The 26,302-nt window shown below is 50.0% G+C and overlaps 1 protein-coding gene across 2 annotated transcripts in view; it reads left to right on the forward strand.

The window, feature by feature from the left end:
• The window catches only part of DNAH17 (dynein axonemal heavy chain 17), a 14,992,541-nt gene that overhangs the window by 14,331,680 nt on the left and 634,559 nt on the right, over positions 1-26,302 (forward strand). For both annotated transcript variants that reach the window (XM_085617470.1, XM_085617471.1), the window contains one exon: positions 20,815-20,997. In XM_085617470.1, coding sequence (XP_085473596.1) covers positions 20,815-20,997 — 183 coding nt within the window. The remainder of the gene's footprint in view (positions 1-20,814; positions 20,998-26,302) is intronic.

The raw sequence follows: 26,302 nt of genomic DNA on the forward strand, positions 1-26,302 counted from the left end.
GCAGTGTGTGGGTGTTTGAGTGTAGGGTCCCTAAGGGTTGCACAATCGGTACTGCAGCCCTTCCCTGGTCACAGTGCCCTTGGTAGCCATGGTACCTTTTACAAGGGGCTTACCTGTGAACCTGATTGGCAGGGACCCAGGACATATCAAGTTAAAATGCATCATATATTAGGCAAAAGTAGGGGGTAACCATGCAAAAAGGGGCACTTTCCTACACAACCTGCCCACCCCCAAACAAAAGAGGATGAGACTAACCTTTCCCAAGACAGTCTTTATTGTCTAAGTGGAAAAATCTGGAAAGGGCATCTGCATTGGCATGGGCCGTCCCAGGTCTATGTTCCACTGTAAAGTCTATTCCATGTAGGGAGATGGACCAGCTTAAACGTTGTGGATAAGCCATCTGAGAGGTCTGTGGTCAGTTTGAACTCAGAAGTGAATACCATATAGGTAACGTCTCAGCTTCTTCAGGGACCAAACCACAGGAAAGGCCTGCCACTCAATGGCACTCCAACGCTGTTCCCTGGATAGCAGCTTCTGCTTATGAAAGCAACTGGTTGGTCTTGTCTATCATCATCGGTCTGAGATAGGACCAGTCCTATCCTTAGCTCAGAGGCATCACTCTTCACAAAGAACTGCTTGGAGTAATCCGCAGTCTTGAGAATAGGTGCTGAGCACTATGCCTCTTTTAGGGTGTCAAACGCCTTTGGGCATCCAACTGTCCAGTTCACTTTCTTGGGCATTTTGTAGGAGGTGATTTATGTGAGGGGTGTCCCAATGGATCCATACCCTTTCACAAACCTCCTGTAGTACCCAGTCAAGGCAAGGAATGCACTGACTGGGTGGTTGGAGTTCCCCAGTCCAGAATTGTCTGTATTTTGGTCTCTAGTGGTTGAACTTGGCCTCCACCTACAAGGTGGCCCAAGTATAGAACAGTTCCCTTCCCTATCTGGCATTTGGTTGCCTTGATAGTTAGGCCTGCAGTCTCGACGGCATGTAAAACCTTCCCCAGGTGGACCAGGTGAACCTGCCAGGATGAGCTAAACACAGCAATATCATCAAGATATGCTGCACTAAAGCCTTCCAACCCAGCTAGGACCTGATTCCCCAACCTTTGGAAGGTGACAGGGGCATTCAAGACACCAGGGCATCACAGTAAACAGGAAGTGCCCATCAGTTGTGAAGAATTCTGTCTTTATTTTTGCTCCAGGGGCTATGCCAATTTGCCAGTACCCTGCAGTCAATTCAAATTACTGAGAAATAGGGCATAGGATGGGATGTGCATCTGTCTTGGTGACGGTATTGACGCCTCTGTAGTCCACACAAAACCTAATTTCTCTTTCCACCCTGTGGATGAGGTTTGGGGACTAGGACCACTGGGCTGGCCCAGGGACTCTCAGAAGGCTTAATGACCCCCAACTCCAGCATCTTGCTGACCTCAGCCTTGATGCTTTTCTTAACTTGGTCAGACTGGCGATAGATTTTGGTTCTGACAGGCAAGCTGTCTCCATTGTCCACATCACGGGTACACCAGTGAGTCTGACCAGGAAATAAGGAGAAGAGCTGTGCATACAGCACAGGTCTTGCCTGCAATCAGCCTGCTATTGGGCAGAGAGGGTGTCTAATTAGACAACCCCATCCACTGGGGTCTGTATGAGAGGTGGTCAGGGAGGGATACACTCTCTGTCTCCTGATCCTCATCGATAACCATCAACATTGTCACAGAGGAGTTTCAGGCAGTTTACATTTATTGACCTTTTGGGGGACCTCCTAGAGCCCAGGTCTACCAAGTAGGTGACCTCACTCTTCTTTTTTAGGAAATGGTAAGGGCCACTCCATTTGTCCTGGTGAGCCCTGGGTGACACTGGCTGCAACAACCACACCTGTTGCCCTGGTTGGCATTCCACCAGTGCAGCTTTCTGGTGATACCAGAGCTTTGGAGCTCCTGGCAGGCCTCAAGATTTTTGGATGCTTTCTGCATGTACTCTGCCATCCTGGAGTGAAAGCCTAGTACATAGTGCCCCACATCTTGCTTTGGTACATGATGGGGTTCCTCCCATCCTTCTCTCATAGAAGAGAGTGGTCCCCTTACAGTGTGGCCAAACAGAAGTTAAAAGGGTGAAAGACCTACTTCCTTCTGAGGCACCTCTCTGTATGCAAAAAGCAGGCAGGGTAACTGATCATCCCATCTCCTTTTGAATTTTTCAGGGAGTCGCCATTATCATGTTTTTCAATGTCTTGTTAAATCTTTCAACAAAGCAATTGGTTTGTGGGTGTCAAGGTATAGACCACCCCACACTCATCCCACATGTGTGTCAAGTATGCAGACATGAAGTTGGAACCTCGGTCTTATACTACCTTCTTAGGAAACTCTACCCTGGTAAAGACACCAATGAGGGCCTTGGCTACCACAGGGGCTGTAGTAGACCTAAGAGGAATGGCTTCAGGACATCTGGTGGCATGATCCACAACTACCAGTATATATTTGTTTCTGAGGCTGTGGGAGGTTCAAGTGGACCCAATATATACACACCTACCCTCCCAAAGGGTATACCAACCACTGGTGGTGGTATTAAGGGGGCCTTTGGGTGTCTACCTGTTTGCAACTGGCTTGACAGGTGACACAGTAGCTTATGAACTCCTTCACTTTTTGGGACATCTGAGGCCAATAAAAGTCGTTGACAAGCATTTGCCAAGTTTTTGTCTGGCTCAGATGTCCAGCTAGTGGGATGTCATGGGCTAATGTGAGCAGAAACTCTCTATACAACGGAGGAACTACCACTCTCCTAGTGGCACCAGTTTTGGGGTCTCTGGCCTCAGTGTACAGGAGTCCCTCCTCCCAATAGTCCCACTGACATCTCCCTGCTGCTGTGCTACAGCTTGCTGCCTCAGGCCTTATGGAGTGGGGCAGACCTTCTGCTCCTGAAAGGGTCCCCCTGGGCCCAAGAGCTCTACCGTGTAAGGTTCAAGTTCCACGGGTAAAGTTTCCTCTGGGGCTGACAAGTCCTCTCCCTAATGAGGTCCTGATCCTTTTTCTGTGTGGAAGCTGTTTCTCCAGCCTTCCTGCCTTTTCTCTTGGGAGATTGGGTCATCATTTCAGACTCCAACTCTCCTTTTTCACCCTGTGCTAGGCATTGTGCTTTTGTTTTCACACACACTATCTCAGGGATGTTTTAGCATGGCTGCATGAGTTCTACTTTCTACCTCAGACCATTCTGAGGTTTCCAGATCATTTCCAATCAGACAGGCAGCTGGCAGCTTTGGAGAGACCACCACCTGTTTCAGGCCAGTAACCTCCCCCTCAAGTCTAATGTCACCATGGCATGGTTATTAGTGACACTATCAGCATTGGTGCCTGGATAGGTTTTTCTAGTCAGGTATTGCTCTGGGGAAACCAGTGTATCGCTCACCAGAATGATATTGGCACCTGTATCCCTCAGTGCTTCTATCTTGGTCCACTTCACTAGGGGGTACTGCAAGTACCTGGTCAAGTTAAGGGGGCAGACAGCTAGGGTTTCCACATCTACCCCACCCATGGAGACTAGTGTAGCTTCTGTGTTCACTCTGATTTTCCCAGGGCACACCATTGATCCCATCTGGAGTTTGCCATTCCAGTGTTAGCTGGAGTGGGACTAGGGACTGGTTTGTGGGACAGACAGGATTTCCAGTTCGGTGTCCCTTCTTGTTACAGTGGTAACACCAGGCCTTAGCAGGATCAAAGGTTTTCACCTTATACCCACAAGTGGGCTTTGAAGGGTTCTTGGGCCCACCCCCCTGAACAGAATTTTGGGGGCCTTTAGAAGACTCTTGATTTTTATCTTTGGGCTTCTCACCTTCTTTCCCCAGGTGAGGCTTTGTAACTCCTTTCTTTTGGCCACGCACAGTGGTTGCCTTGGTCACCATTGTCATGACCCTGTGGTCCGCCTTCTTTACTAATTCTTGGGGAGAAATTAGACCTAGGTCTACCAGATATTGATGCAACTTTTCATTGATGCAGTTACTTAAAATGTGTTCCTCCATAAAAAAAATTATAAAGGCCTTCATAATCATGCACCTTACTTCCAGTCAACAAGCCACCTAGTGTCTTTACTGAGCAATCGACAAATTCCACACAGGACTGACTCTAGGATTTTTGAGCCCTTTTGAATTTAACTCTGTACTCCTCAGTTGTGAGTCCAAATCCTTTAATCAGTGAACCCTTCAGGAGTTCATAAGACAGCTTCTGCCCCGGTAAGGGTCAGGAGTCTGTCTCTGCACTTACCAGTGAACAGTTCCCAAAGGAGTGCCCTCCAGTGAGTCATCCTCACTTTCCTTGCTTCACAAGCCCTCTCTTAGGCTGTGAACCATTTGGTGATATCATCACCATCCTCTAATTTAGGGACAATCCCTTTGGGGATTTTAGGGTCATAAGACCCTCCCTTCTCTCAGTTGTTTAAATTGCTGCCAACACTGATGAGTCTTAGGCCCATCTCTGCTCGTTATTTCTCTAGAACTATGAGCCTAGTTTCTAGCTCTATCCTTTTGGCAATCCTTGCTAAAAGGTCGTCCTCCTAAGTGAAGTTGTCCTCCCTGGCTGGTATAGCGTTATCCCTACCTTTGTAGGATCTAGACCCTGTACTCATTGGGTTTGGAGGATAGGAGACAAAGTTCCAACCTCCCTCAGAAGTTGTGTTGGGTGGTTTAAGACCTCATCATCCTCACTACTTTCCCCATCTACCTGGAGATCTTCTTCAGTAGTGGGGTGGGCCCTTGCATGCCCTGCCAGAAACTCCATGAGTTGTGCTCTGGTGGGGTTGGACCCAGTTCTTATTTTATAGCTTTACAGAGAAGCCTTAACTCTCTAACCTCTAGGTTGGAGTTAAGGGGTGAGGTTTAGCTCCTCCACCATCTTCAGTGTGTTGCTCATTATTTTATTAAAGTAGGGTTCTTTTCGAAGACCTATGAGCAAGTTCTTCCTGTAGGAAGCTGGCTCTGTATATACTATACTATACAGCTTTCTTTGTGGTAATGTGGGAAGCAGTTAGGCTTATCCAGAGAGTGTGTTAAGCATGTATTGTATTCACTCTCTCAAGGACTGATGGCACACACATTCAGAGACAGAAAACAGACCAATTGGGTAAGTATAAAAAAATGTACTTGTATTTCATTTCTAGAATGATATGGTTTCAAAAAGCAGTTTAAACTAAACAGTAATTACTTTTAGAATCCTTTTTGATTACTTTCAGATTACATCGACTACTTGGGGTGGTATGCCTAGATACCACACCAAGGGATCTCACAATAAACAGTAAGTAGGACTTTTAAAGCTTTGCAGTTTAGTTACTCTTTCTCCATACAAACATTAGTTTACCACTTACAACATATTTGGCACAAACAAATCATAACATGTATTCCTATGGGAGAAAAATGATTATCAGGCTTACAGGTAAGTAAACATCTTACGAGTGGGCGTTTTGGGGGTTAGGACCAACCAAGATTCCCCAAGGTCTAGCTAGGTACTCAAGTTGCACCACCAGCGGCACTGGGGGAGGGGGAGGGCGAGGGGGGGGGGTGGTGGGGCAGAGTGCAGGGGCCCAATGTTAGCCATCGGGATAGGGGGGCCTCTTGGTTAGAGACTGCTTACATGCAGGCCACTCGGTTGTGGGAGCAAAGCTCCTGGGGTTAAGGGCAGCACTGCAGGGGCAAATAATCAGCATGGGAGCTGCACCACAGCAGCACAGGGGTGGTAGGGTACAGTGTGCCAAGGAGACGTCGGGCACCATGTGGTTTCCTATAGAGACCTCCGGTTCTGCAAAGAGGCTGCAGGCTCGGGCGAGGAGACTTCCTGAAAGCGACCACCGGCTGGAGAGGTGAGTTGGGTTCTTGGGGGGGGGGGGAGGGGGGGGTGCCTTCTGGAGTTGGGTCTTCTTACCAGCTCCGATCGCAGTCACAGGGGACCTATCAGGTTGAGCTGAATGCGTCATCTTGAGGCTTGAGGGAGGTCAGGGATCACCAGATCCCAGGTCAGGATCGCTGGGGAGACCTCCTCATAGTGTTAGGCAACTCAAACTCAGGCAGGCCGTGGGCATCAGGTGCAGAGTGATGCAGAACCGCATTCTGGTTTTGGAGTCTTGGTTGAGCATATCTTGTGCTCATGGGAGACAAAGTCTGTAAGGTAAGTGCAGGACAGGTCCTCCAGTCTCTGGGGGGCTGCTGGCTACGCCGGTTTCTTTGCTGTTGGCAGATCGGAGATGGGACAGGCCAGTAGGGCTGGGGCCAAAGCATTAGGCCTCCTCTTCTTCCTGGGTCAGCACGGCTCCTCAGTCCTCCTTCTTTACTCTTCAAATATGAGGAGGCAAGGTTCAGGGTCGCCCCTAAATACTACATTTAGGGATGTTGATAGGGGTTTGCAGGTCGGGACCAATGGGTCCCTTCCTCGGGATGCGTACACCCCATGATATGCCACCCTCCAGTGGGAGGGGGGCATGAGCCTCTTCCTGATTGGTTGGATCCCCACATCTTCAAGTTGTGCTTCACCACGCCTCCCCACCTGAGGGATGGAGCTGGCAAAAGTGGGCACACCTCTCCTCCTAGCTTGGTTTTCCTGCTGATTCTTTGCCCAAAGGGGGAGGGGGGGGGGGGCAGAACCGGTAGAAGCCAGTTGCTGGGGGCAGCAAAAGGTAGGGACTGCTCCAAATGCAGGAGGCCTTTGAAGCTTCCCCTTCGTGGACCCAGCCCATCCTGGGGGAAGAGGCATGATACCTTTTCCCCGGATGGGCTTTGTTTCTAGACCCAGAGAGTGGAGGCGCTCTACCCAGGGGTTCAGAAACCTGTCTGGTGGTGGCAAATGGCGGGCAGCCATTCAGTAACCACACCAGGGCTGGTCGTTTTTCAGGAGGCATCTCTATGATGCCCTCTGAGTGCTTTTTACATTAATCCCACACTGGCATCAGTGTGGGTTTAATGTGCTGAAAAGTTTGCTGCCAAACTTCCCAGGTTTTAGAAAAACCATTATGGAGCTGTGGAGTTAGTAATTGCCAATCCCAGACCATATACTCTTTATGGCTTTATGGCTTTACTACACTTACAGGGCCTGATTCACAGAACTAACTTAAGACAAAATCCTAAACTTACTACCATTTTGGTATTCACAGAAGGCACTTACTCATTTCGGTATTCACAGAATTTAGGAGTCCTAACTTTAGGACTCCTAAATGCCTTCTGTGAATACCGAAAGTCTTAAAATTTGGATTTTCTTAGTTTAGTAGCAGTAAAGTTAGGACTCCTAACTTTAGGACTCCTAAATGCCTTCTGTGAATAACGAAAGTCTTAAAATTAGGATTTTTCTCAATTTAGTAGTAGTAAAGTTAGGACTCCTAACTTTAGGACTCCTAAAGGCCTTCTGTGAATACCGAAAGTCTTAAAATTAGGATTTTTCTCAGTTTAGTAGTAGTAAAGTTAGGAGTCCTAACTTTAGGACTCCTAAACTGAGAAAAATCCTAATTGTAAGACTTTCGGTATTCACAGAAGGCATTTAGGAGTCCTAAAGTTAGAACTCCTAACTTCTGTGAATACCGAAGTGAGTAAGTGTCTTCTGTGAATACCAAAATGAGTAAGTGCCTTCTGTGAATATGAAAATGGTAGTAAGTTTAGGTTTTTGTCTTAAGTTAGTTCTGTGAATCGGGCCCATTGTGTCTAAGAATGGACTTAGACACTGTAGGGGTACAGGGTTCATGCTACTGTACCCTCTTCAGGGGCTAGTGCACCCAGCTAAAGTGGTGACTCACCTAGGCCCCAGGCAGTTGGTTGCAGGCATGGCACACAGGGATGTGCGCCATGTTGACTCTTCAGTTTTCTCTGCACAAAAACACGTAGCCAGCAATGGCAGTGTGTGGGTGTTAAGGTACAGGGCCCCTAAGGGTGGCACAATAGGTGCTGCAGCCCTTAGAGGTCTTCCCTGGTTACAGAGCCCTTGGTACGCCTGGTACCATTTAAGAAGGGCTTACCTGTGGCCAGAGATGTACTAATTGTAGGTACAGAAGTAAAGCTTTAGGAAAGAACACAGGCCCTGGGAACTTGATTGGCTGGAACTGAGGGCATACAAAGTCAAAAGTGCATCATGTGTCGTGCAAAAAAAGGGGGGTAACCATGTAAAAAGGGGTGCTTTCCTACACTTCCCCCCTAACTTCAGGTACTTTTAAAGTTTCTAAAAATAAATACTACAGGGACTTAATACAAGGCTGTAGGAAAGTAGGATCTGCCTTCATTGTTACCCCACTTTTTGCTGGTTTCATTTTGTTTTCTGACTAGTCTGACTGGGATCCTGCTAATCAGGACCCCAGCCACTGTGCTCTCTCCCTAAATGTGACTATGGTAAGTACTTTAGTACCTTCCCAAATGGCAACTGATGTACCCTCGAAGTACCTAGTATATGGCACTAAGGTACCCAGAGCATAGGTACACCAGGGGTCTCCCATGGGCTGCAGCATGTATTGTGCCACCCGTGAGAGACCACTCTAACTGTGACTACAGGCCTGCCATTGCAGCCTGTGTGAGTTGGTGCTAGCACCACTCACAACAGATATAAGTTTCCTTATATCTGAGGTCACTGCACTTAAAGACTATAAGTCATCCCTAAGGCATGCTTTTCAATATGAAGGCAGAGTGCTAGGTTAAACGTGTGAGTGCCCTGTGTGAGCAGGATACCCCCTATAAATCCCCGAGTCAATTCTCCAGGCTTTGTAAGTACGGTCAGCCATTTAGTACATATAGTGGACATAAATTCAATTAGGAGATGTTTAACTATATATTGGCTGCACCGAAACCGGTCATGTTTGGTATCAAACATGTTGAAATCCTACCCCAACTCTGATTCCAGTGTTGGTTATAGGATCCAAAGTACTGGGGGGCTCCCCAAGGGAACCCCCCTGTATTCCCCGTATAAGCCTTTCAGGGTCTAACAGCAAGCTAGTGCTGTTGCCGACCACAGACAGGATTCTGCCCTCCTGCTGCTGAGCCTGGCTCAAGAAGGGGAAGGTAGATTAATAGGTTTCTTGTCACAGGGAGGTGAGACCCTCTCCCAGGCAGGACTTAGTGTAGTGGGCTGGGGTGCTTGCCAGCGCCACCAGACTGCTTTGAAGGGCACATTCGGTGCCCTCCTTGCATACTCAAGTTGAAACCAGTTCAGAAAGCCATTGGCTCCCGCTCTGGCGCAAAACTGGACAAAGGACATGGGAGTATCCTCTCCTCTGTCTAGCCCCTCCTCTGGGCTGGATCCCTGAATCATCCCAACCCTTTCCCTTGGGTACTTAAGGGCTTACCTGTGGATGGCTCTTCAGATTCATCTTGGGGCAAGTTTCAGATCTAAACCACTTCAACTTTAACCGTCTGGCACTTTGGACTACTCTTGGAACCGAGACTGCATCAAGGAAGACTTCTGCTTCTCCTGGTCTTGTCGTCCTACCATTCTTCCGCGTCTTCTGTGCCTTTGCTTCATCCAGGTTTTTCTACAGGCCTGTGAGCATCAAAGACACCTGAAGTAATCTCCCTTAGAGTGAAGGAGTCACTCCCCTGCATCTGCAGGCTCTGCAACAAAGCTGACTGGTCTGCTGCTCCTGAGCTCCCACGGATCTGAAAGGTTCAGCAACACAGGTTTTGGTTCTGCAACTTCCTTGAGGTCTACACTGTCTTCTCAGCAAGTTTGAGGCCAGTATCCCTCGTCGGAACTGCCGGAACCGAACCCTTGTGCACCGTGTCGAATTGACATTGCCAAGGCTTGTTGTCTCCATCCTCCAGAGATCTTCGGGCTACAAGCAGCACCAGCATCTCTTCCTACCAAGGTCTTCGCCCTCGCCACATCCTCTGCACTGTGGGCCAGCATCTTTGGTGAGCTGCTCAAGGTCTTCTTGCAACTCCATTGCCTCTGGCCTGTGGATCGTCTTGAAGGTCTTCTTTGACTTCAGTACGCTCCCTTGCTTGCTCAGCGCCTGCTCTGAGACTCCTGCATTTGATGATTCCCCTGGTCCTTGCTGGTCCCGAAACTGCACCTTCTTCGTGTTCCCCATCTGTTGCTGCTTCCAAGGCTTCTTGGTGCTCCCGCCAAGCACCGACCCCCTGGTTCTCGACTTCTGGCATGGGACAGCTCTTAAACTGCTCGTTGTCTTCCACAGCGTCGCTTGGTCCTCACAGCTGCAGCGACAAGGTCACCATCAACTCTCCTGCATCTTCCGTCATTGGTAGGTCCCACAGTATAGTTATAAAAATTGTTATATTTATTATACATACTCACTAACACATTGGTATATCTCCTACCCAGAAATATAAATACAATACACACAATATTTCAAAAGGAGACCAGGTAAGTAGCACAAATACACAATGGTCTCCAGGGGGAGACCAAATCATATATTAATAAAGTAGGATGCGAACTGCGACCGAATTCGAGACTTGACCCTGAAGACTGGGCTGGGGACCCAAGGCGCCACCCAAGGTAAGTACCCAGGAACCCCATGGAGGCTGTGTGCAGAGTGGAAATACAGCTGAGTACTCAATGCATGTCAATTGGGAAATCGCGGTTGCAGTTCTCAAGAAGAAGGACCCTTCCCAGAGGACCCTGAAGAAACTCAGTGGAAGATGGAAGGTTGGAGAGTCACCCCACCTGTGGATCACCCAGACACCAGGATACCTTCACCAGGGAAGCCGAGTGCATAGGTGTGAACTGACGACAGAAACCGGCGTAGACCACAATGGACGACTTCAGTGAAGATGCCGCTGGTGAAGCTGAAAGAGTCCGGTGGAATCCAAGGGTGGGTTTTTGAAGAGGAGTCCCTGCAAGCAGAAGGGACAGTCTGTGCCACTTGGGTGTGATCAGGAGGCCCGGAAGACCAATGACCACTGATGACGGAAGATGCAGGAGAGGTGACTGTGATCTTGTCACTGCAGCTATGAGGACCAGGCTACTCTTGCTGTGGAAGACCAGGAGCCATTCAAGAGCAGTCCCCCGTCGGAAGTCGAGAACCAAGGGGTCCGTGTCTGGCGGGAGCACCAACAGGCCTTGGCAGCAGCAACAGACGAGGAAAGTGAAGAAGGTGCAGTGTCAGGACCAGCAAAGTCCAGTGCAGGAGAGACAGAGCAGGCCCAAGCAAGCAGGGTAGCCCACTGGAGCCAAAAAAGACCCTTAAGAGGACCAACAGGCCAAAGGCACAAGAGTCGCAGGAGGACCTCGAGCAGCTCACCAAATATGCAGGCTCATGATGCAAAAGTTGCGGGGACGACAAAGATCTTGGTAGCAAGAGATGCTGGAGGCTGGAGCTTCTTGGAGCCCAAAGATCCCTGGAGAAGAGATTCAACAAGCCTAAGCAATGGAATGTCGATGCAGTGCACAGGAGTGCTGTTCCAGTGGTTCAGACAAGGGATACTGGCTTCAAACTTGCCGAAAAGACAATGTATTCCTTGGGGGATTTGCATAACCACCACGTGTGTTGCTGGGCCTTTCGAAGTCTGGAGGACGTCAGGAGCAGCAGACCGGTCAGCTTAGCTGTGGTGCCTGCAGATGCAGGGAAGTGACTCTTTCACACAAAGGGAGATTACTTTGGGTGTCTTTGATGCCCACAGGCTTGGAAAGGAACTTGAATGAAGCACAGGCACGGAACAGGAGCAGGATTCTCCCAGTTGCAGTCTCGGTTCCCAAAGCGAAGTCCAAAGTGCCCAGATGGTTGAAGTAGAAGTGGTTTCGAATCGGAATCTTGTCCCACGATGAATCTGATGACCCACCCACAGGTAAGCCCTTAAGTACCCAAAGAAAAAGGGTTGGGATGTATCAGGGGTCCCTCCCAGAGGAGGGGCTGGACAGAGGGGAGGATACTCTTATGTCCTTTGTCCAGTTTTGGGCCAGAGTGGGAGCCAATGGCTCCCTGAACTGGTTTCAACTGGAGTATGCAAAGAGGGCACCAAATGTGCCCTTCAAAGCAGTCTGGTGGCGCTGGCAAGCACCCCCACCCCAGTTACACCTCCCTTTGACAGGAAACCTATTGTTCTACTTTTCCCTGCTCGTGCCTGGCTCAGCAGCAGGAGAGCAGAATCACGTCTCTGTTTTGCAACAGCAATGGCTTGCTGTTAGACCCTGAAAGGCTAGTGCTGGGTATATAGGGGGGCTCCCTAGGGGACCCACCCCCCCATGCATGGGATCCTACATCCAACACTGGAATTGGTGTTGGGTTAGGATTCCAACACGTTTGAAACCAAACGTTATGTTATGTTATGTTATGTTAGGAGCATTTATATTGCGCACAGCTGCCCCAGCTAAGGGGCGTCCTGGCGCATGACCGGTAAAAACACAACTAACACTGAAATTGAAGACACAGAAGGGGGACATCTAGTTAGGAGGGAAAAATTAAAACAGAAGGGTTTTTATGGCTTTACGAAAAAGGAGAGGATCTTCCATCGCGCGAATCTCAAACGGGAGCGAGTTCCAAAGCGCTGCTGCTTTTACCCGAAAAGACCGACCACCAACTCGGCTGAGCTTAAACCTCGGAACCACAGCGAGAGCTTGGCCCATTGATCTTAAAGAGCGAGTCGGAACATAGCTAGACAAGAGATTCGAAAGGATCTGGGGAGCTACTCCTTTCATGATCTTAAAAGCCAGACATAAGACTTTAAAATGAATTCTTGACTTAATCGGTAGCCAGTGTAAGGATCGAAGAGTACTTGAGACAGAGCAGGACCTAGGCAAGCCAACTATGGCTCTAGCTGCGGCATTTTGGACACGTTGAAGGCGGATGATTTCTGCCTGATTTGTCCCTATCAGGAGCGAGCTGACCGGTTTCGGTGCACCCAATGTATAGTTAAACATTTCGTAATTGACTTGATGTCCAATAGATGTATAAAATAGCTGACTGCACTTACAGAGTCTGGAGATTGAACTCCTGGATTTGTAGGGGGTGTCCAGCTCATGCAGGGCACCCTCACACTTAGAACCAATCACCCTGCCTTCAGGGCTGAAAGGCCTGCCTAGGGATGACTTATAGTTTTTAAATACAGTGTCCTCAGATATAAGGAAACTTATATCTGTTGTGAGTGGTGCTAGCACCAGTTAACACAGGCTGCAATGGCAGGCCTGCAGTCACAGGTTGAGTGGTCTCTCAGGGTTGGCATAATACATGGTGTTGCCCATGGGAGACCCCTGGTATACCTATGCCCTAGGTACCTTAGTACCATAAACTAGGTATTTTAGAAGGGCACACCAGTAGCCAATGAGGAAGGTACCAAAATACTTTGTCCGATTTAGTGAGAAAGCACAGTGACTGGGGTCCTGATTAGCAGGATCCCAGTGAGACTAGTCCAAAACACACTGACACCAGGCAAAAAGTGGGGGTAACCATGCTAGAAGGATCCTACCTTTCTACAGGTACTCTCAAGGGTTATCTTTCTGATTTTAATGCCTTTTTTTGTGGCTGTTAGACCAACCCTCTCTCCTTAGGTCTCCATAGGTTTTTGAAGGGGCTGGCTCACTTGTTTCTGCCCAAGCTCTTTGTTATGCCACAGTGGGACCTCAATTTGGTCTTCGCATTTCTTATGTGTGCTCCCTTTGAGCCGTTACATAACTGTCCGCTCTGGCTGCCTGCCATCTAGACGGCCTTTCTAGTGGTGATAATATCTGCCCGGAGGGTGACTGAGTTGCAGGCACTATCTTGTATGCCTGCCTATATGATGTCTTTCCCAGGCAAAGCGATGCTTCACGCCTGTGCTTCATTTTTGCCAAAAGTTATGACCCCATTCCATCTGGGTCAGTCTTTAATGCTGCCCACCTTGTTTCCTACCCCGCATCCCTCTAAGGAAGAGGAGCGTCTCTACTGTCTGGACCCCAAAATAGCGTCGTTATTCTAGCTTGACCACACAAAATAGTTCTGGGTGGACGACCAACTCTTTGTGGGGTACAGGGGAGCTAAGAAGGGTCGGGCATTGCAGAAAAGGACCATCTCTCACTGGGTCGTTCTCTGTATTAAGATCTGCTCTGCCCTGGCTAAGAAGCAGCCCCCTGAGGGATTAAGGGCCCTTTCCACAACGGCAAAGGCTGCGACTATGGCCTTGGCTCGGAGTGCTTCAGTCCTGGACATCTGTCAGGCAACAATGTGGGCATCTTTGCACATATTTGCCAAGCACCACTGCCTGGACAGTCAGGTCTACAGGAACGTGCATTTTGCTCGTTCGGTCCTGCAGGACTTCCTAGTGTGAGGTTTTCGTTGACAACCCACCACGTGGAGAGTATGGCTTGGGTATCTAATTCAAAGGTAAGGAATCTGAAGCTAGAAGTATCTATCAGATGAACAAGTTACTAACCTTCGGTAACGTATTATCTGGTAGAGAATCTATCAAGTTGCAGATTCCTTACAGGCCCACCCATGCCTCCCCGCATTGTGGACTGATTTTGTTAGGGCTAGGGCTACTTCCCTTTTCAGGGCCCTAGTTTTACACACGACTACATCATTTACTTTGTGGCTCCGCGCTTCTGGCTTGGAAAAAATGATAAAGTACTGATGTCCGCGTGCCTGGGTGGCGCCTATATAGGTGACCGCAACGTCATAAACAACACTAACGACGCCCATGATGTGGGGGGCGTGGCTAGCAGCCGGTGATGGCGGACGTCTAAAAGAAGAGCTCCAGGCCAGGGGCTTCAAAATCCTGCAAATTCATACATTCCTGGGAGCTGTGGCGAAATCCGGCTCCCGGACGATGCCGCTGGAGTGAGGGGAACTGTCTGGGGTTCCGACGGCTGACACACAACTCGCCGCCGCCGGCTGTGACACTGTTGCCGGCGGCGCGTTACTCCGGGCCTGATGTGGTGGCGGACTGCAGCCGCGGTGCTGTGGTGAGGTCTGGGCCGGTGGACGTGCCAAGACGTGCGCCGCTGGCCGGCACTCGACCCCCCAGTCTGCGGCCTGGTGCCGGCACAGATAGTGTGCGGTCTACGAGGTGCCTGCCTGCCGGACTTTGGATGCTGCATGCGGGGGCTTCCCTGCGACGCGGCCGGGGTGCCCGGTCTGCCTGCACCTGCTAGGTGGCCCTGAAAACTTGTGGGGCGACACTTGGCCTGGCGGGCCCGACCCGGGCGAAGACACCTATGTGCACACTCCACGTATTGTGACCTGGGGCGGCCTGGCAGTGACATCTAGCGACCTGGGGAGGCCCGGCCAGTGATATCTCCGCGCCGGGGCTCGAGTGTGGCGGCCCGGAGGCCTGAGGGCGCCAGCGACATAGTCCGGAGTGGCAGCCGTACCGGGACGGCGGCGGAGGGCTCCCTGCGGACGCCGTGGAGTCCCCGCGGCTGGATGAGGCTGCGGGTGCCCCCCCCCTGGAGCGGTGGTGGGGGTTCGAGAGGCACCATCTGATGTGTGACGACCAGCATGAACGGCGACTGCCGAGGGGGGAGAACGGAGCCACTGAGTATCCCCACACCCAAGACGAAGTGTGAAGCCACGGACAACCTCACATCCTGTTGGATAGCTCGCTCCTCACGACACCCTCCATACTAGCTGGCTGATCCTGCAGGCTGCCCGGACCGCCTGGGGGAGGCTGGCGGCTGAACCGGGGGCGACTGTAGAGGTGTGTTTGGGGGCTTGGTTGTTGCCCTTCCCTCTGCTCACCGCAAGGCATAGCTCCTGGAACGGGCATTAGGGCGGACGCGCTCGGACAACCCGGCTTGTTACCTACCTTCTGCCTGAGCAACGTTATGGGTAGGGTCCGGCACAAGACACCTGTGTGCCCGTCCAGTGGGGGCACTCTGTCCTGTCCCCCGACCAATGCGGACGATCGCCCAGCCCGACCATCAAGTGGGGAACTGCCGGCTACCCCTCCAGATAAACTAGATATGATCTTTAAAGAGATCAGGGACACTCGCTCGTCGCTGCGGGGTCTACTGGATGGCTCGCCTGTGGTGCTGGGCTCCTTGTACGCCCCTAATGTGGATCATGCAGAATTCCTTTCCCGAGTCTCCGTAGCCTTGTCAGACTGGAGTGATTGCCCATGGTTGCTTGGGGGTGATCTGAATGCTGTCTTTGATGTGGAGCTGGATCGATCTCACCCCCCCCCCCCCTTGGCTGGTACTGCTGTGCGGGCCTGAACTGCGGCCCTGGGTCAATGGGCATGGGGTTGGAATCTGCTGGATCTTTGGAGACTGCAACACCCGGCGGCTAAGGAGTATTCCTTTTACTCTTTTCCTCATCAGTTGCACACGCACCTGGATTACTTTTTGGCCTCACCGTCATTGACATCGGCGGTTTCCCACTGTACTTATTTGGGAAAAACTCTATCTGATCACAACCCCATCGAATTGGGTCTTGGGTGGGGCCGATACCGACTTGGAGGCTGCAGCCCCTTCAGTTGGAGGACCAGGTCTTCCGTGACACCTTGCAACACGCTCCCTAGAATGGGAAGCCTTTAAGGTGTCTATGCGGGGGTGTCCCTAGGATCCCTAGTGGGGGCCCGCAGGGAGGTGATTCGGGACTTGTCCCAATTGAAGGCTGCGTTCCAGGAGCAGGAAGTAGAGGCCCAGCGTGACGCACAGGCTGAGGCATCCTTACAGGAAGCCAGAGTGAAATATGCGGAAGCTCTAGAGCGGCTTCGTTTATTGGATTACAGGGCGTACATTCAGCGCACACACTCGGAGGCTGATAGGGCGGGCCCATTATTGGCGCGACTAATTGCCCCTCCGACCTGTCCGACTCCTATCCTGGCCATTAACACCGGACGACATGGGCAAGTCCAAACCCAACTGGGGATAAACTCGGCGTTCCGGACCCATTATGAGACACTCTATGGGACGCGCCCAACGCCAGACACAGATGTTGTAACTGAGTTTCTGTCGCAGGCGGACTTGCCGGTGTTCTCTGCGGCGGAGATCCACGACTTAAAAGCGCCAATTACTCCGGCTGAGATTAGAGTGGCTCTCAAGTCCCTAGCCCTGGGTAAGACACCTGGCTCTGATGGGTTGCCTGTCGAATTTTACTCCACCTTCTCTTCCCTATTGATTCCGAAACCACACCAACTCTATATGTCCTCACTCACGGAAGGGGGGCTGCCCCCTACCACTCGGGAGGCGATCGTCACTTCCCTCCTCAAGCCGGAGAAGGATCCCTTAGATAGGTCATCATATAGGCCCCTATCGCTCCTCAACACAGAATATAAAATTCTTAGTAAACTCCTTGCTAACCGCCTACTCCCACTCCTTCCGCGACTGATCCACACGGACCAATGTGGTTTTGTCCCACGACGGAGTACCTCGCTGAATCTCAGGCGTTCTCATGCCATCTTGCACGCCTCGGGCCCCCGCCCGGCGGGCGCGGGGTGTTTATCCCTGGATATTTCGCAGGCCTTCGATGCGCTCAGCTGGTCTTATATGTTGGAGGTATTGAAGAAAATGGGTGCTCCCCCAGAGCTATGTGCCTGGATCCAGCTGCTCTACACCGCCCCCACGGCCAGGGCGAAAACAGGCTCGATCATCTCCTCAGCCTACCCCATCTTCCGGAGTACACGCCAGGGGTGCCCACTATCGCCTATATTGTTCGTCTTGGCACTTGAACCGTTAGCCCAAACTCTCAGGCAAGCCATGGTTCCCCATGACATCCTGATGGAGGGAGTCTTGCATTCAGTCTCGCTTTACGCAGACGATATGCTGTTGTACTTTCGTGATCTCCAGGCCGACATGGGGGAGGTGGCGGATCTTTTTCTCCGCTTCGGAGAGATCTCCGGGTTACGCCTCAATGCTTCCAAGTCCGTAGCCTATTCTTTCAGTGGCATGTTCGTGGCGCCGGAGATCCGTTTCGGGCCCTTGTCCTTCAGGGTGGCGCCGGTCACCTTTAGGTACTTGGGGATTAATATATTTCGATCCGTGCCGGATGTCATTGCAGGCAATCTGGTGCGCACCATCTCTTCCATACGCTCCCAAATTGCATTTTGGAACACATTGCCCCTCACCACAGCAGGGCGGGTAACGATATCCAAGATGGTGATGTTGCCTCGCCTGCTTTATTATTTCGTCAATGTCCCGGTGGCATACCCCGCTTGGATCTTTCATGAGCTGGATACACTGCTGATTTCGCTGATCTGGGGTACGGGGAGACATAGGCTTGCGTTAGCAAAAATGCGGCTACCGAACGGAGCTGGCGGGATGGGTGCGCCCGATTTTAGGGCATACTGTATCGCTGGCCAGCTGCAGTGGTTGGCCTATTGGCTGGCTGGTAAAAACCTGTTTGAAATTGGCTATACCCCGACCCAATTGGCATGAGGGGCTTTGCAAGCGCTGTTGTGCCCCGGCGCCCCTAAGCCACTGGACCCACCGGCCCTGCTGAGGATAGCGCTCCATTACTGGACACGGGCATGTAAATACGCCAAAATCCAAAATCCGTACTCACCAAACATGCCGCTGTGCGGCCTCCCTACGAGGCGGGGAGATTTGCGCGCCGGACAAGTACGGCCATGGACACAACAGGGGGTGGAAACTATAGGGGCCTTTTTCCAAGAGGGCAACTTGATGTCCCACGAAGATTTTGTGAGGGTTAACAGGGTACCCGACACCCAGTTTCTGCTCCACGCTGCGATCTCTCGATATATTCGGACGTACTGGCAGGTGACACCGGCGGAACCCTCCACAATCCACCTTTTGCGATCCCTCCACATAATGGGTCATGGACGCTTTCTGGTTCGCTGGCTTTACCGGGGCCTCCGGGAGCACACTCAGGTCTCTGTGGTCGCTCTCCGGACACGGTGGGAGACAGATTTGTCCCGGGCATTTAGTGATAAGGAGTGGGCTTATATCTTGGAGTATCCTAAAAAAGTGTCCCGCAACTGCAGATTGAAAACTATTCAATTATTTGTCCTCCACAGGGCGTACCTTACCCCCCATACACTGAGTAGGATGTACAACGCGGCGGCTGCAACCTGCCCCCGCTGCCTGGTGCCGGACGCCGACCTGGTACACATGCTGTGGCTTTGCCCGACGCTGCGGGGATACTGGGGTAGGATAACACACGTCCTAAGCACGATTGCTGAACGCCCCTCCTGGGACACTGCAGAGGCTTGTTTATTGGGCCTTTTACTGCTCCCCTTGAAAGCAAAGCTGCTGCGCCGTTTCGCCAACCTGGCATTAATGCTGGCAAAGTGCCTGATAACACAGCGGTGGAAGTCCCGCACGCCGCCACATGTAGAGGCTTGGGGAGAGGAGGTGTTACGTTGGGCGGTGGCGGAGCAAGAGGCTCTGTACCGTGAGGAGAGTCGGGGGCTGCGCAAGCGTCCTATCTCCCTGGAATGGGCGCATCTGGCTGAACTATTCAAGAGCGAGATGGGGAGGGGGGGGGGCTGTGGTGACTACCACCCGGAGTTCCCCCGTATAAGCAGTAGTTCCTGTTGATGGAGGTGGGTCGTTATGGCTGAGAGGGTGTGTATGACTCTTGGTTCTGGGAAGTGGGGTGTTTCGTGTGGATGTGTCCGCTTCCTGTCGGGTGATGGTTGCCGCTGGTGGGGATCTTGTTTATCCATTTGGTCCCCCACTCGTGCTGCATGGACCGGCCTCCTTCCTCCCCCTTCCGTGGGCTTGGGGTGGGGTTGGTCTCTACTCCGGCCCACCCTTCTTTGCCCCCCGCCCTCCAGGGGTAGGCTCTGAGTCCCCCAGACTAAGATTGTTTTCTTCGTGGCATGGTTGGGTATGGAGGGTGGGTTCCGGGAGGGTTTGGGGGGTTGTGGGACAGTTGAGCGGACACAGCTCCCCTTGAATACAATAGTTCGTAGGCTAGGAATGTAATGCACAACACTGGGATGGACTGGTTGCTTCCCCAGCTGTCTTGGGACATTTTGGAATGTATTGTGGACAACACTATAATGGGTACAGATGGCGCACAATGCCCGAATTGTAGCCTGTACTTTCTGAATAATCAAAGTGTTCAATGTGATGTGTATTGCGATGTACCTCCACATGAAAATCCCAATAAAGCTTGTTAAAAAAAAAAAAAAAACGACGCCCACGATGTAACGCGGAGCCAATTGGAGCCACCCGATGGAACACGCAAGGGTATTGCTCGAGCAAAAGTTTACTGATCCAGCCTGATACCTGAGAAATTCAAAGGTAAGGAATCTGGAGCTAGATGGTCTCTTCCAGATAATTCTTTACCAAAGTGAAGTAACTTGTTCTTCTGTTCCTAGTCTTATTCTTAATTCTTCATCTGTAATGCTCAATCACCAGTATTTTTTCAAAAAACCTCACTAAATAAAACTAAAGAGTATGAATGTTTCTAATTATTTTTAACCTTTGCATCTAATTTAGCCCTCTTTGGGCAGGTAGAAGCCTGGGGGAGGTGGGAACACTGCCTCCCCTAACTCAGACAATACAATGATGTTTTGTCATACTTTTATTTTCCACAGACAGACCCCCAAAACAGTCTCTTTGAAAAAACAAATATTCTAACTGCATGCAAGGGATCTTTGTGACTTTTTTGTGTCAGAGCCACCATGATTTTTATATGGTGGACCCATACATGGAAAGCACTAGTTAAAATAGTGTCACATGGTCTATCCCACACCTTTCTTTGGGTCAGTTTTCCTGAGGGTGGAACTAGCGTAACTGCATCATCACAAAAATTACAATTCCTCCAAGCTCTAAATGAAGTGGAGAATATGAGAGGTTGGCAGACGGGACAGCTCTGTTTTTAGCGGCTGTCACTTTGATGCCCACTTGTAAATCAGGGCTGTTACTGACGTGCAGGTGCTTTCATATGTTAGATCGTGCAGTAGTTTGTTTGTTTAAGACTGTGTAACTGCCACACAATACAATGTTTTTTTTATCTTTTTTAGGTTAAAAGTGTACTGGATGAAATCATAGAGAAGCTTCCAGAACAGTTCAACATGTTAGAAATTATGGCTAGAGCAGTAGAAAAGACACCATATGTTCTAGTGGCCGTTCAGGAATGTGAAAGAATGAATATGCTAACAAAAGAAATCAGGCGGTCTCTGAAAGAGTTAGACTTGGGACTGAAGGTGAGTTTTTGGGAAAGACTTTGTGAAGAAAAATCCTGTTGTGACAAATAACAAAATTATCTTCATGCTTAAGTACACGCCTTGAGCTGAATCTGGGCATTAAGCCAACATGAGTTATTGGTAGAGGCAGGTGAAAAGCAGAGGATTATGAGACTACTATGATCAATATACTTACAGAATTTTGTAAAGCCATGACACATCACTGTTCAGTCCCTTGAGAGCCATATCTTATTGAAACAAATAATGATTATCAAATAAGCACAAGTCGATTTTGTGTTGTGGGTCAATATGCTTCTAGACTTGGTGTCCACCAATACCATGATGCCCCACGGATATAAAAAGTCTGGAGGAATGCAGAGGCCACAGATAGTAAGATGAGGGGGAGAAATGAAGTCAATATGTGAGATTGGTTCTTCCGTCAGGCATTCTTCTCTTGCTGCACCTATTTATTTCTTGGCACAACACAATACCCTGTTGTACAAGTCCGGTACAAGCAGCATTTGAAGCTTTAAGTTACATTTATAACTAACAGTATCTGTTGGGGTAACAGTGTTCTTGTATGACAATATGTTAATGTCTAGGGATGAAAGTTCTTCATTGGTCTTACTTTGAGGGCCTGTGGTTGACAGAAGAAATGCAAATGCTGACTGCCCTTCGTCAAAGGCTTGACTAAATATGTTTTCAAGAGTTTCCTGGATCATAGGATGTTGGGTTCTGAGCAGATTTATGTAATTTCAGAATTTAGGGTCTTGAACTCATAGGTGTATACAAAATGTTTAGTTACATTTTCAAGAACAATACAATTAACAAACATAACACTGAACAAAGTGTAAGTACAATTATTGGGTTACACATTGTAAAAGGTATGAGTAGCAACAATACCCGTCTTAAAAACAGTAAAAACTCAAAAGAACAAAATAAAAACCAGTTGATTTTGTCTAAAACATCTAGTATGGATTACACATAATATCACACACTAGGTAAGGAGTAATAAATGATAATGCATTTCTGATAGCGATGTCCAGCCGCAGATTCCTTACCTTTGAACTTCCAAGACGTCAGACTGGATCCGGAAGATTTTTCTTGAGCAGTAAGTACCTCTGCGCAACAATAGGTGGCGTCATTTGACTCCGCTTGACATTGTTGGCGTCGTCTCCCTCATCGTGACGGCAATGTCTTCCATATAGGCACCACCTTGGCACTCTAACATCAATTGTATTCTTTCCATGCCAGCCAGCGCAGATCCGTTGAAGAGAGCTACTCCTTGTCATTTTTTGACAGAATTCTTTTCACTTTTTGTCGACATTTTTTCATGGTGTGTAGGTATCAATCATGTCCGGATTCAAACCGTGCAGCGCCTGTAACCACGCCATGTCGGTCACGGATCTCCAGCTCATGTGTCTTTGGAGCCTGGAGTGCGACCCGAAGTCATGCTCCGACTGCCAGTCAAAAGATTTGAGGGAGATGTCCCTAAAGCTGCATACAGCCTGGCGTCAGGCATCTCATAGGTCTCCTCATAGGTCTTGTTTCTGCACCTGGTCCTGGTCTCGGTCGAGAGGAAGTTCAGAGCACCGCCCCGGAGACTCCAAATCTTCATCCTCCTATTCAAAGTTCTCAAAGGAGACAGGTAAGAAGCACCACAAAAAACCACAAACTGAAGCATGCTTGGTCTTCACCCTGGTCACCTGAAGTGACAGAGAAAGCTCGTTAAAAGCCTCGTTCTGAGGAGCATGTGCCTGGGTCGACTCTGAGTATCCCCCACTCGCTGAAGGAGTTTTATGATGCCATGTACACCATATTTGGGCAGCCTGATCATGTTGGCTTGCCTTCGGGCCATACAAGCTGAGCAGAAGCAGGTTAATTGGTTTCCATGCTATCGGCTCTGGCCGCGGCGCTCATGGCTTTTCATGGATCTGGATCGGTGCCGGCCGTACCTCCTCGACCTTCCCGGGCACGTGTCCTACGCTGAGATTACCGACGCTGCCAGCTCCCATTGGCCACATCAGCTCCATTTCCATCCCTAACGACTCTGGGCCGTCCGAGCGTCCACTGAGGACTCTGCCGCATCCTCAGCCTTCTTTGGAGGGTGTAGGATTGGAGAAAAAGTGGGAGGGGATGCAGGGCCCTTAGAAGTTGTGCTTTATAACAAAGAATAGGACTGGTATGAGGAACTGGGTGATGCCAGTGACTTGGATACCTCTTGTAGGAGGCTGGTTCTGTGTATACTATACCAAAGTAAGGTATAGTGTGCACCGAGTCCAGTGGATCCCCAAGGGTATAGCAGAGGCTAAAGTAGATAATATCTTACTTTCTTTTGTGGTAGTGTGATTGAGCAGTCAGGCTTATCAGGAGGGTGTGTTAAGCATTTATTGTAATCTCTCAATCAAGAACTCTTGGCACACACTCAGAGACTGAATCCAGACCAGTTAGGTAAGTATAAGAAAGGCATACCTATGTTTTATTTCTAGAATCAGGCAGGACTTGGCACAAGTGAGTAGAATATGCTTTCAAATGCAAAACGTTACAAGAGAATGAAATTGTAGTTGGAATTGGAATCATTACATGTTTGTCTTTGCTTTTAAAACAGTTTAGAATGCATTGAGATTCATTTTGATTACTTTTAGATTACTTTTCAGTTACTTTGACTACTCGGATGATATGCCTAGATATCACATAGGACCTTACAAAACAAAGGTAAGTAAGACAGTTTTAGTGTCAAGCAATATTACTTTGGTTTCCATATGAAAGTCAGTTCACCAGAACATTTTTGGATGAAAATCAAAACATGGGTTCCTATGGAAGAAAATAATGTTATCGGTTTGCAGGTAAGTAAAGGACCTGCAAGAATAGTTGTTGGGGGGTTCAAACCAAGGTTCCCCAAGGTGCACAGAGGCTCACAAGTTGCACCACAAGCAGCTGTATTGCGGCTGGGTTCAGATTGCAGGGGTCTAATGTTAGCCAATGGGGATAGGAGGTCTTTGGTCAGGGGCTGCTCACAAGCAGGCCACTCGGTTGTGAGAACAAAGCTCCTGGTGTTAGGATCAGCACTGTAGGGGCCAACAATCAGCACCAGAGCTGCACCACCAGCGGCACAGAGGCAGCCAGATGCAGGGTGCCAAGAAGACGTCAGGAGCCCTCTTTGTTTCAATGGAGATCTCTGGTTTGAAAGATGTGCTGCAGACTTGGTCAAGGAGGATTCCTCAGGGCGACCACCAGCAAGAGAGGTAACTTGGAGGGATGGGATGGACCAAGGCCGTGGGGCATCACATTCAGGAGTGTCTTTGGGCGTCGTGTGTTTTTACCTGTTCTGGTCAGGGGACCTCTCGGGTTAAGGCTGCAGGTGTCAGAAAGTCGAGGCAGGTCGGGGATCACCATATCCCAGGTCAGGATCGCCAGGGAGACCTCCTTGTGGTGTTGGCCAGCTCGAACTTGGGCCGTGGGCATCGGTGCAGAGTGGTGCAGAACCGCAGATTCGTCTGAATCTAAGGTCTGTGTTGGAGTCTCTGGGTGAGCAAATCCGGGTCTCACGGGAAACAGTCTATTTAGGAAGGGCAGGGCAGGGCAGGTCCTCCGGGTTCTGGATGGCTGTTGGCTGCTGGACACGCTGGGGTGTTCGCTGGGTGCAGGCCTAAGTTGGCCCAGGCCAGTAGGGCATGGCCAAAGCAGTAGTCATCCCCTTCTTCCTTTTTCAGCACGGCTTCTCAGTCCTTTTTCTTTCTTCTGCAACGAAGTGAGGAGGCAAGGTTCAGGGTCACCCCTAAATACTAAATTTAGGGGTGTGAAAAGGATGTGCAGGTTGGTATCAATAGGTCCCTTCCTTGGGGTGAGTACAGTCCCTATGATGCCACCCTCCAGTGCGAGGAGGGCATGAGCCTCTTCCTAATTGGCTGGCTCCCCTCATCTTTAAGATGTGGGGAACTGTGATGTGTGATTCACCTCGCCTCACCCACCTGAGGGGTGGGGTTGGCAAAGGTGGGCAACCCTCTCCTCTAGCTTGGTTTTCCGGCTGATTCTCCTGCCCAAAGTAGGGGCCAAAACCGGTGGGAGCCAGTTGCTGGGGGCAGCAAAATGCAGCAGGCCTTTGAAGCTTCCCCTTCATGGACCCAACTCATCCTGGGGGTCGTGGCATGGCACCTCTGCCCAGGATGGGCTTTGTTTCTGGATCCAGAGATCAGAGACTCTCTAACCTCAGGTGTCCAGAAACCTGTCTGGTGGTGGCAAATGGTGGGCAGCCATTTAGGAACCACACCAGGGCTGGTCATTTTTCCGGGATCATCTCTAAGAGAGGGAGAGGGGTTGGCCTAACGGCTAGGGCGCTCGACCTCGGACCTGGGGAACTGGGTTCGAGTCTCGGTAATGACGCTGAACCTCCTGTGATTCGCAGCAAATCACTTAATCTCCCCGTTCCTAACAAAAAATGAATGTGTGTCCTCATGTAACATAACTGGTGCTATGTAAAGCGCTCTGATACCCGATTCGGATTAAGTTCGCGCTATATAACTCTGCAAAAAAAAAAAAGGGGGGGCCCTCTGTGTGCATCTGGCGTTACATCCCACACTGGCATCAATGTGGGTTTAATGTGCTGAGATGTTTGCTACCAAACTTTTCAAGTTTCATTAAGTTATTATGGAACTGCGGAGTTCGTAATAACCAACTCCCAGATCATATACTTTTTATGCCTTCATTGCACTTACAATGTCTAAGAATTGACATAGACACTGTAGGAGCACAGTGCTCATGCAACTGTAACCTCACCTGTGTCCAGTGCACCCTGCCAGAGGGGTGACTTACCTATTAGACAGTGGATTGTAGGACTGGCACACAAGGATGTGTGCCTGTAAACCCTTCACTTTTCTCTGCACGAAAGCACACAGCCTGCAATGGGAGTGTGTGAGTGTTAAGGTACAGGGCCCCTAAGGGTGACACAACAGGTACTGCAGCCCTTAGAGGCTTTCCCTGGACACTGTGCTCTTGGTACCTATTATACCTTTTACAAGAGGCTTAGAGCTGTGCCAATTGGGGAGGTACAAAGGTACAGCTTTCGGAAAGAACACAGGCCCTGGGAAGCTGATTGGCAGGGATCCAGGGCTCACCAAGTCAAAGTGCATCATTTGTCATGCTTAAAGTGTGTGGGGGGGGGGGTAACCATTCAAAAAGGGGCTATTTCCTACAAGCCTCTTCAGAAATGTATTTACAATAGGGGACTTGAATAGTGACCGTTGGTCTGGCAACTGTAGAAACGGCCAAAAGGTAACCTTTTAGAGTGCTCATAACACAGCCATGCTGGGCAAAAGATAGGATAAAA

Source organism: Triturus cristatus, chromosome 7 (genome assembly GCF_964204655.1).
Source record: "Triturus cristatus chromosome 7, aTriCri1.1, whole genome shotgun sequence".
NCBI lineage: Eukaryota > Metazoa > Chordata > Amphibia > Caudata > Salamandridae > Triturus > Triturus cristatus.